The 14,008-nt window shown below is 45.5% G+C and overlaps 1 protein-coding gene across 1 annotated transcript in view; it reads left to right on the forward strand.

Annotated features, from left to right (window-relative positions):
• The window catches only part of CCDC62 (coiled-coil domain containing 62), a 56,648-nt gene extending 51,070 nt beyond the window's left edge, over positions 1 to 5,578 (forward strand). Inside the window, 3 exon segments of the mRNA XM_050747971.1 lie at positions 328 to 352; positions 355 to 421; positions 4,773 to 5,578. Coding sequence (XP_050603928.1) covers positions 328 to 352; positions 355 to 421; positions 4,773 to 4,863 — 183 coding nt within the window. The 3' untranslated portion in view covers positions 4,864 to 5,578.
• The last annotated feature ends 8,430 nt before the right edge of the window (positions 5,579 to 14,008 follow it).

Raw genomic sequence — 14,008 nt, forward strand, 5'->3', positions numbered from 1 at the left:
CAACCTCCACCTCCTGGGTTCAAACAATTCTCCCACCTCAGCTTCCCACATAGCTGGAATTACAGGCGGGCACCACCATGCCCAGCTAATTTGTGTATTTTTGGTAGAGATGGGGTTTCACCATACTGATCAGGCTGGTCTTGAATTCTTGACCTCAAGTGATCTGCCCACCCTGGCCTCCCAAAGTGCTGGGATTATAGGCATGAGCCATGGCGCCCAGCCTCATCTAATGTCTTTTAAAGGCATTTCTGCTATATTTGTGTTTAGTCTTCTTAATAATTTTCTAGTTTTTCTATCCTGGATACTAATCTGGGAGTTGTTTTCTAGAACTCGGAGGTCCCAGAAGAGTCAGCTCAAAAAAATACCTTTGTCAGTTATTGAAGGAAACAAAAGGCAACTTCAGTATTCATCATGATCATGGGTAAGTCACCTTTGCTTATCTCACCTTATATCTCAATTAATATTTAATAAGTAACTTGAGAACATTGATAACGTTGAGTCAAGGCCATGCATTTGTTTGACTTGTGATACTTTCTCTTTTGCTCAACTGATTTATACATACCTTCTAAATTTAATCAGAGTAAAATGTCATTACTTGCAAGAGAAATGCCGATCAAAAAGTTCTTGTTCTCCTGCACTCCAGCCTGGGAACAGAGTGAGACCTTGTCTCTTAAAAAAAAAAAAAAAAAAAAAAGGCCAGGTGTGGTGGCTCACACCTGTATTCCCATCACTTTGGGAGGCTGAGGTGGGTAGATCATGAGGTCAGGAGTTCGAGACCAGCCTGGTCTGTCTCTACTGAAAATACAAAAATTAGCCAGGCACGGTAGTGGGTGCTTGTAATCCCAGCTACTTGGAAGGCTGAGGCAGGAGAATCGCATGAACCCAGGAGGTGGAGGTTGCAGTGAGCCAAGATCGCACCACTGCACTCTAGCCTGGGCAACAGAGCAAGACTCCGTTTCAAAAAAAAAAAGTTATTATTCTCAATACCTAGAATTTTAAATCTTGGGAAGTGAATACATAGACACAGCTTTAAAAATAAGAATCTAATATGAAAAGATGCTCAACCTCACTAATTATCAGGGGAAGGCAAATCAAAACCACAATGTAGGCCAGGCGCGGTGGCTCACACCTGTAATCCCAGCACTTTGGGAGGCCAAGGCGGGTGATCGCTTGAGGCCAGGAGTTTGAGACAAGCCTGGTCAACATAGTGAAACCCCATTTCTACTAAAAATACAAAAATTAGCCACGCATGGTGGCGGGCACCTGTAATCCCAGCTACTTGGGAGGCTGAGGCAGAGGTTACAGTGAGCCGAGATCGCACCATTGCACTCCATCCGGGTGACAATAGGGTGACTCTGTCTCAAAAAAAAAAAAAAAAAAGAAAAAGAAAACACAATGCAGTACCACCTTACTCAAGCAAGAATGGCCATAATTTAAAAATCAAGAAATAATAGATATTGACGTGGATGTGGTAAAAAGGGAGCACTTTTACAGTGATGGTGGGAATGTAAACTAGTACAACCACTATGGAAAACAGTGTGGAGATTATCCTTAAAGAACTAAAAGTAGCCGGGCGCGGTGGCTCACGCCTGTAATCCCAGCACTTTGGGAGGCCGAGGCGGGCGGATCACAAGGTCAGGAGATCGAGACCACGGTGAAACCCCGTCTCTACTAAAAATACAAAAAATTAGCCGGGCGCGGTGGCGGGCGCCTGTAGTCCCAGCTACTCAGGAGGCTGAGGCAGGAGAATGGCGTAAACCCAGGAGGCGGAGCTTGCAGTGAGCCGAGATCGCGCCACTGCACTCCAGCCTGGGCGACAGAGCAAGACTCCGTCTCAAAAAAAAAAAAAAAAAAAAAAAGAACTAAAAGTAGAACTCCAATATGATCCAACAATCCCACTACTGGGTATCTACGTGGAGGAAAAGTAGTCATTATATGAAAAAGACACTTGTACACACATATTTATAGCAACACAATTTGCAACTGCAAAAATACGGAACCATTGTAGATGCCCATCAACTAATGGATAAAGAAAATGTGGCATATGGGCCGGGCATGGTGGCTCATGCCTATAATCCCAGCACTTTGAGAGGCCGAGGCAGGCGGATCACCTGAGGTTGGGAGTTTGAGACCAGCCTGGCCAACATGGTGAAACCCTGTCTCTACTAAAAATACAAAAATTAGCTGGGTGTGGTGGTGCAGGCCTGTAATCCCAGCTACTTGGGAGACTGAGGCAGGAGAATCACTTGAACCTGGGTGGTGGAGGTTGCAGTGGACTGAGATTGCGCCACTGCACTCCAGCTTGGGCAACAGAGTGAGACTCTATCTCAAAAAAAAAAAAAAAAAGGAAAAAGAAAATGTGGTATATGTGTACCATGGAATACTACTCAGCCTTGAAAAGAAATAAAATAATGGCATTTACAGCAACCTGGATGGAGTTGAAGACCATCATTCTAAATGAAGTAACTCAGGAATGGAAAACCAAACGTAGTATGTTCACACTCCTAAGTGGGAGCTAAGCTATGAGGATGCAAAGGCATGAGAATGATATCACGGACACCGGGGACTGGGGGGAAGGGGGTGGTGAGGGATAAAAGACTACACATTGGGTGCGGTGTACACTGTTTGGGTGATGAGCACACCAGCATCTCAGAAATCGCCACCAAAGTGCTTAACCATGTAACCAAACACCACCTGTTCCCAAAAACTACTAAAACAATAATAACCAAAGAATTTATTAGAAAAAAAAACCTGCCTGGCGCGGTGGCTCAAGCCTGTAATCCCAGCAGTTTGGGAGGCTGAGGTGGGCGGATCACCTGAGGTCAGGAGTTAAAGACCAGCCTGACCAACATGGAGAAACCCCGTCTCTACTAAAAATACAAAATTAGCCGGGCATGGTGGTGCACGCCTATAATCCCAGCTACTTGGGAGGCTGAGGCAGGAGAATTGCTTGAATCCGGGAAGCAAAGGTTGCAGTGAGCTGAGATGGTGTCACTGCACTCCAGCCTGGGCAACAAGAGTGAAATTCAGTCTCAAAAAAAAAAAAAAAAGAAAAAAGAAAAAAAAAATTGGCCGGGCACAGTGGCACTTTGGGAGGCCGAGGCAGGTGGATCATGAGGTCAGGAGATGGAGACCATCCTGGCTAACATGGTGAAACCCCGTCTCTACTAAAAATACAAAAAAACTAGCCGGGCATGGTGGCAGGTGCCTGTGGTCCCAGCTACTTGGGGAGGCTGAGGCAGGAGAATGGCGTGAACCCAGGAGGCGGAGCTTGCAGTGAGCCGAGACAGAACGAGAGTCCATCTCAAAAAAAAAAAATTATAGGTGAAAAAAAATCAGATCAATGTTTCAGCATTTCATCTGAGCGTCTGTCCAGAAAGAAGTTTTTTTTTTTTTTTTTTTGAGATGGAGTCTTGCTCTGTTGCCCAGGCTGGAGTGCAATGGTGCAATCTCAGCTCACTGCAACCTCCACCCCCTGGGTTCAAGCAGTTCTCCTGCTTCAGCCTCCCAAGTAGCTAGGAATACAGGCATGTGCCACCACACCTGGCTAATTTTTTTTGTTTTGTTTTGTATTTTTAGTAGAGATGGGGTTTCGCCAAGTTGGGCAGGCTGGCCTCGAACTCCTGGCCTCAGGTGATCCGCCTGCCTTGGCCTCCTAAAGTTCTAGGATTAAAGGCTTGAACCACCACGCCTGGCCAAGAAGTCTTTCCATGGAGTAAAGCTTTATAAAAGTTTTACATGGTGTAGCTGGTCACGGTGGCTCACACCTGTAATCCCAGCACTTTGGGAGGCCCAGTGGGGTAGATCACCTGAGGTCAGGAGTTTGAGACCATCTTGGCCAACATGGCGAAACCCTGTGTCTACTAAAAATACACACACACACACAAATAGCCAGGTGTGGTGGCACATGCCTATAATCCCAGCTACTGGGGAGGCTGATGCAGGAGAATGGCTTGAACCCGGGAGGCGGAGGGTGCAGTGAGTGGAGATTGGGCCAGTGCACTCCAGCCTGGGCAACAAGAACAAAGCTCCGTCTCAAAAAAAAAAAAAAAAAAAAAAAGTTGCCAGGCGCGGTGGCTCAAGCCTGTAATCCCAGCACTTTGGGAGGCCGAGACGGGTGGATCACGAGGTCAGGAGATCGAGACCATCCTGGCTAACACGGTGAAACCCCTTCTCTACTAAAAAATACAAAAAACTAGCCGGGCAAGGTGGCGGGCGCCTGTAGTCCCAGCTACTCGGGAGGCTGAGGCAGGAGAATGGCGTGAACCCGGGAGGCGGAGCTTGCCGTGAGCTGAGATCTGGCCACTGCACTCCAGCCTGGGCGACAGAGCGAGACTCCGTCTCAAAAAAAAAAAAAAAAAAGTTTTACGTGGGGTAAAATCTTCATAAAAAACGTTTATTGACCCAGTAAGCACTTTCTGGATTTGTGTTTACTTCTGTCAAACCTGCATTTCATATGCAGTTTCTTCAGAACCCAGTTTGATAAGCTAAAGGGTACAGGCATTTCAGATCTTTTGAAGGTAAGCATATCAGCGTTTCAAAGACTCTGGGGAAGCAGGGAGCCCAAGCAGCACCATCCCCGCCCCCATCCCTCCTCTTCTCTCCCCTCCCTCTCTCTGCTGAGTTTTCATATTTACAGTATTTTGCACGTCTTGATGTTGATAAAAATCAGGATGTACAGTTAATATTTTAGACGCCAGGAGCTTATAGCATGCACTCCAATGTTAATTGATTGTATTTTATTAATGTGTTTTTTCTTCATCCAAAAGCAGATTTCTCATCTATGTGGAAGGCAGAAAGCAGACACCAATGCTGAATGAATACTTAACCGTAAAACTGAAAGAGGATTGTAGTTCTTCATAAACGACACTTAATTCAAGTGGGGAGCAGAACTGGAAAGTTAATTTTTAAACATCTACACTTTATTTTCAAGTTAATCATTTTTGTGCTGAAGAAATATTTTCGTGTGTAAGAAAGTAGACCTTATTGTACATACAGAAACTTGGAATTATGCTAAGAATGAAAAAGACTTCTCTGTAAAGATACAGACTACAGCTAAGTGCTAGAGAAGCTCTTTAAAAATGTGAACGTCAAATAGAGAAGGAACCCCTGCATAGAAAGTGCTGTTTTAACTATCTGATTTTTAAAAAATCTGTGCATACATTTAAATTCTAAACAATAGCTTATCAGAGTCAGTTCAAAATATATGAGAAATAGTATTCTCTCATGGTTTTAGCTCTTGACTTTGCTATGTAAAAAGATGTAAGATGCTTTGATATAAAATGTAACTGGAAAATAGCTCCCTGGTTACTTGAGGTCCTTCTGTCCCAAGCTGAGCAGAGCCCCATCTTTCTGGGTCTATAGTAGTCCCACCTACTGACACAAACCAAAGCTTGTTGGAAGATCAAATTTTATATGCGTTTTTAAAAATCTTAAAGACTAAAACACTTCCATTTTAACTTGTAAAGTAATTTAATTTTTTAAAGATTATACTATATGCCTCTGTGTCTTCTCTAAAATAATTGATCAGCTTCAGTCAATAAAAGATATTTTTAATACTAAAGAAAAAAATATGTTTCCTTGGTTTCTTTTTATTTTACTGGAGTAAAGTAAGTAAGGTTCATCGCGTTTAAACTGAACCTGGCAAGTTAATTTCCTCAGGAATGGGAATGTATTTTTTTAAGCATTGCAGATATCAAAGTTCTATTGTGCTGAATAAATGCGCCTTTGTTAACAGGTTTCAGGGTTACTTCAGAGATGATTTTCATGAGCGGGGAAGAGCCACCTCATTTAGCCTTTTTAATTAGGGTGCTGAAAAGAGAAGTTGGGTGAGGTTTGGTTATGTTCTTTATCAATGCGTGCTTTCTCCCTCAGGCTGGGCTGTCCAGAGCAAAACTGAGAAAGGTAGAGTTGCTTCTGAGCCACTTCCTGCCAAGTAGAAACCTAAAATGACCCTTGGGAGACTGACTTCCAATCTGAGAATCAAAATATTAAATTTTCTCCTCTTCTTCTTGTTTATGGCTGCACATCAACTTGCCTAGTGAAAAGGCAACACTGAATAGGACAATGTCAGGGAACTAAAGGATTTGATAACAATTAAACATTATTTTATGGCTATATGTATTTTAGCTCATAGGATTATAGTATCTGCGACACCTGACACCTATTGTATCCCACCACCTTATTGTTCCATACGCAATTCAACAATGAGAAATTTTGGCCGGGTACAGTGGTTCATGCCTGTAATCCCAGCACTTTGGGAGCCGAGGCAGGTGGATCGCTTGAGGTCAGGAGTTCGAGACCAACCTGGCCTACATGACAAAACCCCCTCTCTACTAAAAATACAAAAAATTAGCTGGGCGTGGTGTCACGCGCCTGTAATCTCAGCTACTTGGGATTGTATCTAGCTCAACCTAAGTTATTTATTTTATTTTGCTTATTTTTTGTTTATTTATTTATTTTTGAGATGGAGTCTCACTCTGTCACCTAGGCTGGAGTGCAGTGGCGCGATCTCGGCTCACTGTAACCTCCGCCTTCCAGGTTCAAGTGATTCTCCTGCCTCAGCCTCCCAAGTAGCTGGGACTACAGGCGTGTGCCACCATGCCCAGCTAAATATTGTATTTTTAGTAGAGACGGGGTTTCACCATATTGGCCGGGCTGGTCTTGAACTTCTGACCTCATGATCCACCCGTCTCAGCCTCCCAAAGTGCTAGGATTACACACATGAACCACCGCACCTGGCCCAACCTAAGTTATTTAAATGACAGATTTTGTTTGTTTTTGTGGCTAAATAGTATTCCATTGTATATATATATATATATATATATATATATATATATATATACATATACTACTTTTTTTTTTTTTTTTTTTGAGACAGAGTCTCGCTCTGTTGCCCAGGCTGGAGTGCAGTGGCTCAATTTCAGCTCAGTGCAACCTCCACCTCCTGAGTTCAAGCAATTCTCCTGCTTCAGCCTCCTGAGAAGCTGGGATTACAGGTGCCCACCACCACTCCTGGCTAATTTTGTGTTGCTTTTTTTCCAGTAGAGATGGGGTTTCGTCATGTTGGCCAGGCTGGTGTTGAACTCCTGGCCTCATGTGATCCTCCCAACCTGGCCTCCCAAAGTGCTGGGATGACAGACATGAGCCACCGTGCCCAGCTAAATTTTGTATTTTTAGTAGAGACGGGTTTCACCATATTGGCCAGGCTGGTCTTGAACTTCTGACCTCGTGATCCACCCATCTCAGCCTCCCAAAGTGCTGGGATCACAGGCTTGAGCCACCGCATTTCTTTATCCACTCATCTGTTGATGGGCATTTTATTGCTTCCACATCTTGGCTGTTGTGAACAGTGCTGCAGTGAACATGGAGTGCAGATACCTCCTCCCCTAAGGTTGGAGAAATTTCTGTTAGAGAGGTGGTCTCCTTTTTTTTTTTTTTTCTGTACTTTAATGGATGCAGAGAGGCAGTCCCATAGCGTATTTGAAATAGTTACAAGATAAAACTAGATTTTAGCATTTATGTTTTATCACCAACATTCTTAAGATCAACACATCCGAAGAGGAGGCAAATGAATTCTACTACAATCTGCCTGCCAGAAATAATCTCAGCATTGGAAAAGATTGATATAAGGGTATTTTTAGAATCCGTGAACGGATTTTTTTTTTAATTTTATTTTTAGTGACAAGGTCTCACTCTGTCACCCAGGCTGGAGGGCAGTGGTATCATCATAGCTCACTGTAGCCTCAAACTCTTGGGCTCATGTGATTCTCCTGCCTCAGCCTCCCAATTAGCAAGGACTCCAGGCATGCGCCGCCATGCCTATTTTTTTTTTTTTTTTTTGAGACGGAGTCACGCTCTGTCACCCAGGCTGGAGTGCGGTGGCACGATCTCAGCTCACTGCAACCTCCGCCTCCCAGGTTCAAGAGATTCTTCTGCCTCAGCCTCCCAAGTAGCTGGGATTACAGGCAACTGCCATCATGCCCGGCTAATTTTTGTATTTTTAGTAGAGGTGGGGTTTCACCATGTTGGCCAGGCTGGTCTTGAATTCCTGACCTCAGGTGATCTGCCCACCTCAGCCTCCCAAAGTGCTGGGATTACAGGCATGAGCCACCATGCCTGGCCAAATTTTTTATTTTTCATGGAGACAGAGTCTCACCATGTTGACCAAGCTGGTCTCGAACTCCTGGCCTCAAGCAGTCCTCTCACCTTGGCCTTCCAAAGCTCTTGGGATTATAGGCATGAGCCACTGCATGCACCTGGCCTGTGAAGAGTTTATTTATTTATTTATTTTCTAGAGATGAGGTTTCACCATGTTACCCAGGATGGTCTTGAACTCCTGAGCTCAAGTGATCCACCCATCTCAGCTTCCCAAAGTGCTGAGATTATAGGTGTGAGCCACTGTGCCTGGCCAGTAAACAGATTGTTGTTGTTGTTGAGATGGAGTCTCACTCTGTCACCAGGCTGGAGTGCAGTGGCGCGATCTCGGCTCACTGCAACCTCTGCCTCCCAAGTTCAAGCGATTCTCCTGCCTCAGCCTTCCGAGTAGCTGGGACTACAGGTGTGCGCCACCACACCCTGCTAATTTTTGTATTTTTAGTAGAGACGGGGTTTCACCATGTTGTCCAGGATGGTCTCGATCTCCTGACCTCGTGATCCACCCGCCTCGGTCTCCCAAAGTGCTGGGGTTACAGGTGTGAGCCACCGTGCCTGGCCACCAGATTTTTTAAAAACAGAAATAGAAATATCCTCAAAGAAAAAAAGTTCTGAATTAAGATAATACATAAACACTAAAAGCAGTTTTACCCCGAAAGTGTCAATAGAATGCATAGAACTTCTTGGCTGCATGGAATAAGGTTGTCTCCATACACTTCAGGAAGGAGACTGAAGACTGAAACCTTGTTATGTTCTGGCAAACTGATCCTGGAGTTTTATTCTGTGGCTTTGTGTGGTTTGACACCTGTAGCTGGGGTGGTGGGTTTGCAGTGTTGTACTTTTGTTTTTCTTGAGCCATTTGATGATGATTTTGTTAGGACACATTGCAGGAAAGTTCATTATTCTAGACCTTCAACAGAATAATCTTAGCAACCTCCGGTGTGATAGAGAACAGAGTGAATAGGATCAAAATAAGAAACCAGACACATTCATCAAGACTGCAGCTGACAAGGAGGTTTAAAACCCAGAATGCGGCCAGGTGCAGTGGCCCATGCCTGTAATCCCACCACTTTGAGAGGCCAAAGCTCGTGGATCATTTGAGGTCAGGAGTTTGAGACCAGCCTGGCCAACATGGCGAAACCACCTCTCTACTAAAAATACAAAAATTAGCAGGGCATGGTGGGTGCCTGTAATCCCAGCTACTCAGGAGGCTGAGGCACGAGAATCACTTCAACCTGGGAGGCGGAGGTTGCAGTGAGCTGAGACTGAGCCATGCACTCCAGCCTGGGCGACAGAGTGAGACTCTGTCACAAACAAACCAACAAACAACACCCAGAATGGTCTTTGAGAGAAGCTGATTGAATGAAAAGTGTACATGAATCAGTCCTCTAAAGGATGATGTCTGGGTTCTCAGCTAGATGCATGCTTAAGAAACCCAACAACAATGACAAAAAGAAACCCAACAAAAAAAGAATCAAAGAATTTTGAGCACACAGTAGGTGCTTTGCTGGCCACTGGAGACACAGCAATGAGCAAAGCAGACAATCTAGTCGTAGAGACACAGTAATCTAAGAATCCCATAAATAGTTCACGAGAGACTGGTTAGTGTTACAAAAGAAAGCTTTGAGATATGATGACAGCTTATAATAGGGACTCAGGCAAAGGGTGGAGTGTTCAGAGAACGCTTCCCTGAAGAAGTGACATCTGAGCCAAGAGTTAAAGACAGGTGGATGCTAAGTAGGGCGAACAGGAAGCAGAAGAGAATTCCAGGCAGTAGGAACAGCATGTGCAAAGGCTCTGAGGTGGGAGGGAACATGACGCATCTGGGACCTGATGGGCCAGGATGGTGCAAGATGAAGCCAGAGACAGAGGCTGGGGCCAGATCATGCATACAAGTCAATGAGTCACCGTGGGTGTGGCAGCATACCATGTTTTAGTGGGCCAGATGATGTAAACTCTCCTGTGTGTCTTGGGTTTTCCTTCAAACAAGGTCTTATTTGTATTCCAATTGCTTTGCTTTTGTAATAGGGGTGAGCGGGAATTCAACAGCCCTGGAGATACACCAAAACAGGACCCTGATTCTGATGGCATGAAGAATCTCAGGCTGGGAGCAGTGGCTCCTGCCTGTAATGCCAGCACTTTGGGAGGCTGAGGTGGGAGGATTGCTTGAGTCCAGTAGTTCAAGACCAGTCTGGGAAATGTGGTGAGACGCCCATCTCAACAAAAAATTTAAAAATTAGCCAGGCATGGTAGTGCATACCTGTCGTCCCAGCTGTTCTGGAGGCTGAGGTGGGAGGACCACTTGAGCCCAGGACATTGAGGCTACAGTAAGCCATAATCCAGCCACTGCACTCCAGCATGGGTAACAGAGCAAGCAAGACCCTGTATCCAAAAAAATAAAAAAAATAAAAAGCCAATCAGTGACAGGGCCAATAGTAGACCAGGCCTCCTGTCTGAAGATGTTAGAGAGATGAACCAGAAAAATTAAGAGTGGGGAAGTTTGGGCCAGGCACGGTGGCTCACGCCTGTAATCCCAGCACTTTGGGAGGTCGAGGTGGGTGGATCACCGGAGGTTGGGAGTTCGAGACCAGCTTGACCAATATGGTGAAACCCTGTCTCTACTAAAAATACAAAAATTAGCCAGGTTGTGATGGTGCACGCCTGTAATCTCAGCTACTCAGGAGGCTGAGGCAGGAGAATTGCTTGAACCCAGGAGGTGAAGGTTGCTGTGAGCTGAGATCATGCCACTGCACTCCAGCCTGGGGGACAGAGGGTGACCCTGTCTCAAAAACATCAACAAACAAACAAACAAATGAGTGAGGAAGTTTGTATCCTTATGTCCCCAGTGATGCTCTCTTGTGAGATCAGCTGTATGTTGAAGTATACCAAATGGGGTGTTTGTTTACTCACTTTTTCAGCCCTTCACTTCACATACACTTACTGAACATTGCTATGTGCCAGGTGCCCCGCTAGGCACTGAGTACATAAAACTGAGTAAGACAGGGTGGCCGTCTAATAGCTCAAAATCTTATCTACACATAAAGTACAGTCCCTTGGAGATATATTAGGAGAGTGCTCTTGGGCCCCAAACAGCAAGCCCAAGGTAGTATAGTACTGAAAGTCATCGACCACAAAATGTAGTCCAAATGGCATGGGTGTTGAGAGCACTGGCTTTGAAATCAGGCACATCTGGGTCTGGATCCCAAATGCACAGTTTATCAGTTGTATGAACCTGGGCTAAACTCTGAGCCTGAGCTTGTTTGTTGGTCTGTAAAAATACCATCAAGAGGCCAGGTGCAGTGGCTTCGGCCTGTAATCCCAGCACTTTCAGGTGGGGGAATTCACTTGAGCCCAGGAATCTGAGACCAGCCTAGGCAACATAGCGAGATTCTGTCTCTACAAAACAAATTTAAAAATTAGCTGTGCGGCCGGGCGCGGTGGCTCAAGCCTGTAATCCCAGCACTTTGGGAGGCCGAGACGGGCGGATCACGAGGTCAGGAGATCGAGACCATCCTGGCTAACACGGTGACACCCCGTCTCTACTAAAAAATACAAAAACTAGCCGGGTGAGGTGGCGGATGCCTGTAGTCCCAGCTACTCGGGAGGCTGAGGCAGGAGAATGGTGTAAACCCGGGAGGCAGAGCTTGCAGTGAGCTGAGATCCGGCCACTGCACTCCAGCCTGGGCAACAGAGTGAGACTCCGTCTCAAAAAAAATAATAAAAATAAAAAATAAAAATAAACAAATAAAAAGTAGCTGTGCATGGCCGGGCGCGGTGGCTCACGCCTGTAATCCCAGTACTTTGGGAGGCTGAGGCAGGTGGATCAGGTGGATCATGAGGTCAAGAGATCAAGACCATCCTTGCCAACATGGTAAAACCCCATCTCTACTAAAAATACAAAAATTAGCCAGGCGTGGCAGCAGGCGCCTGTAGTCCCAGTTACTTGGGAGGCTGAGGCAGGAGAATTGCTTGAACCCGGGAGGCAGAGGTTGCAGTGAGCCGAGATTGTGCCACTGCACTCCAGCCTGGCGACAGAGCGAGACTCCATCTCAGGAAAAAAAAAAAAAAAAATTAGCTGGGCATGGTAGTGCATCCCTCTAGTTCCAGTTACTTATTAGGTTGAGGTGTGAGGATCACTTGAGCCCCCGAGGCAGAGACTGCAGTGAGCTATGATTATGCCACTGCATTCCGGCCTGGGTAACGAAGCCAGACCCTGTCTCAAAAAAAAAAAAATAAATAGGCCGGGCGCAGTGACTCAAGCCTGTAATCCCAGCACTTTGGGAGGCCAAGACGGGCGGATCACGAGGTCAGGAGATTGAGACCATCCTGGCTAACCCGGTGAAACTCCGTCTCTACTAAAAAATACAAAAAACTAGCCGGGCGAGGTGGCGGGCGCCTATAGTCCCAGCTACTCGGGAGGCTGAGGCAGGAGAATGGTGTAAACCCGGGAGGCAGAGCTTGCAGTGAGCTGAGATCCGGCCACTGCACTCCAGCCTGGGCGACAGAGGGAGACTCCGTCTCAAAAAAAATAAAAAATAAAATAAATAAATAAATAAATAAATAAAAATAAAGTTGTTGATGCTTTATTATTTACTTATTTAATTTGAGACAGGGTCTCACTCTGTTGTCCAGGCTGCAGTGCAGCGGTGTGATCTCAGCTTACTGCAACCTCTGCCTTGCAGGCTTAAGTGATCCTCCCACCTCAACCTCCTGAGTAGCTGGGACTACAGGCACGCCACCACGGCTGGCTAAGATTTTTGTATTTTTTGGTAGAGATGGGGTTTCATCATGTTGCCCAGGATGGTCTCAAACTCCTGAGCTCAAGTGATCCACCTGCCTCAGCCTCCCAAAGTGCTCAAATTACAGGCGTGAGCCACTGTGTCCGACCTCATCAACAACTTTAAAGAAGAGTAAGTGAGATACTGTTTAACAAATGCTGAGCCTGGTGCCTGGCATAGTAATAGGCTCTATGGTTATTTAAAAAGCCGGTTGCTGAGGGGAAGTCACTGTGGCAGATGTGCTAGACCTAGAGGTCTGTTGCCTGGTTGAAAAGGTATGCTGTATGTGCGTGAAAGGTCACAGGAGAACCACTTTTGTTGTGTGTGGAAAAAGGAGTGTGAGAAACAGTTGGAGTATAGCAAAAGGCCCCTTTACTGTGGTCTTTATTTGAGCACAGCTATTGACTAAGTTGCCGAGGATTAAAAACCCTTTATATATGAAGGGTAAAGCCTGTCAAATAATAAGCATTCAATACATATCAGCTATTGTGATTCTACTGTTGTTCTGATAAAGAAGCTTTTTAGTGATTGGAATGAGAGAAAACAGGATTAATTTCTCCTTTTGGTGGAGTGAGAGGAGAGTCTTGGCAAATGTATCTTTTGGGGTCAGCTCTAGCTCTTGGGCTAGAAGGTGAGGAATCGGTTAAAGAAAAGGGTCCCTGGCCCGGCGCGGTGGCTCACGCCTGTAATCTCAGCACTTTGGGAGGCCCAGGCGGGCAGATCACCTGAGGTCGGGAGTTTGAGACCAGCCTGACCAACATGGAGAAACCCTGTCTCTACTAAAAATACAAAATTAGCCGGGCATGGTGGCACATGCCTGTAATCCCAGCTATTTGGGAGGCTGAGGCAGAAGAATTGCTTGAACCCAGCAGGCGGAGGTTGCAGTGAGGTGAGATTGTGCCATTGCACTCCAACCTGGGCAACAAGAGTGAAGCTCAGTTAAAAAAAAGAAAAAGAAGAAAAAGAAAAAAGAAAGAAAGAGAGAGAGAAAGAAAGAAAGAGAAAGAAAGAAAGAAAATAAAAGAAAGAAGGAGAAGGAAGGAAGGAAGGAAGGAAGGAAGGAAGGAAGGAAGGAA

This window comes from Macaca thibetana, chromosome 11 (assembly GCF_024542745.1).
Source record: "Macaca thibetana thibetana isolate TM-01 chromosome 11, ASM2454274v1, whole genome shotgun sequence".
Taxonomy (NCBI): domain Eukaryota; kingdom Metazoa; phylum Chordata; class Mammalia; order Primates; family Cercopithecidae; genus Macaca; species Macaca thibetana.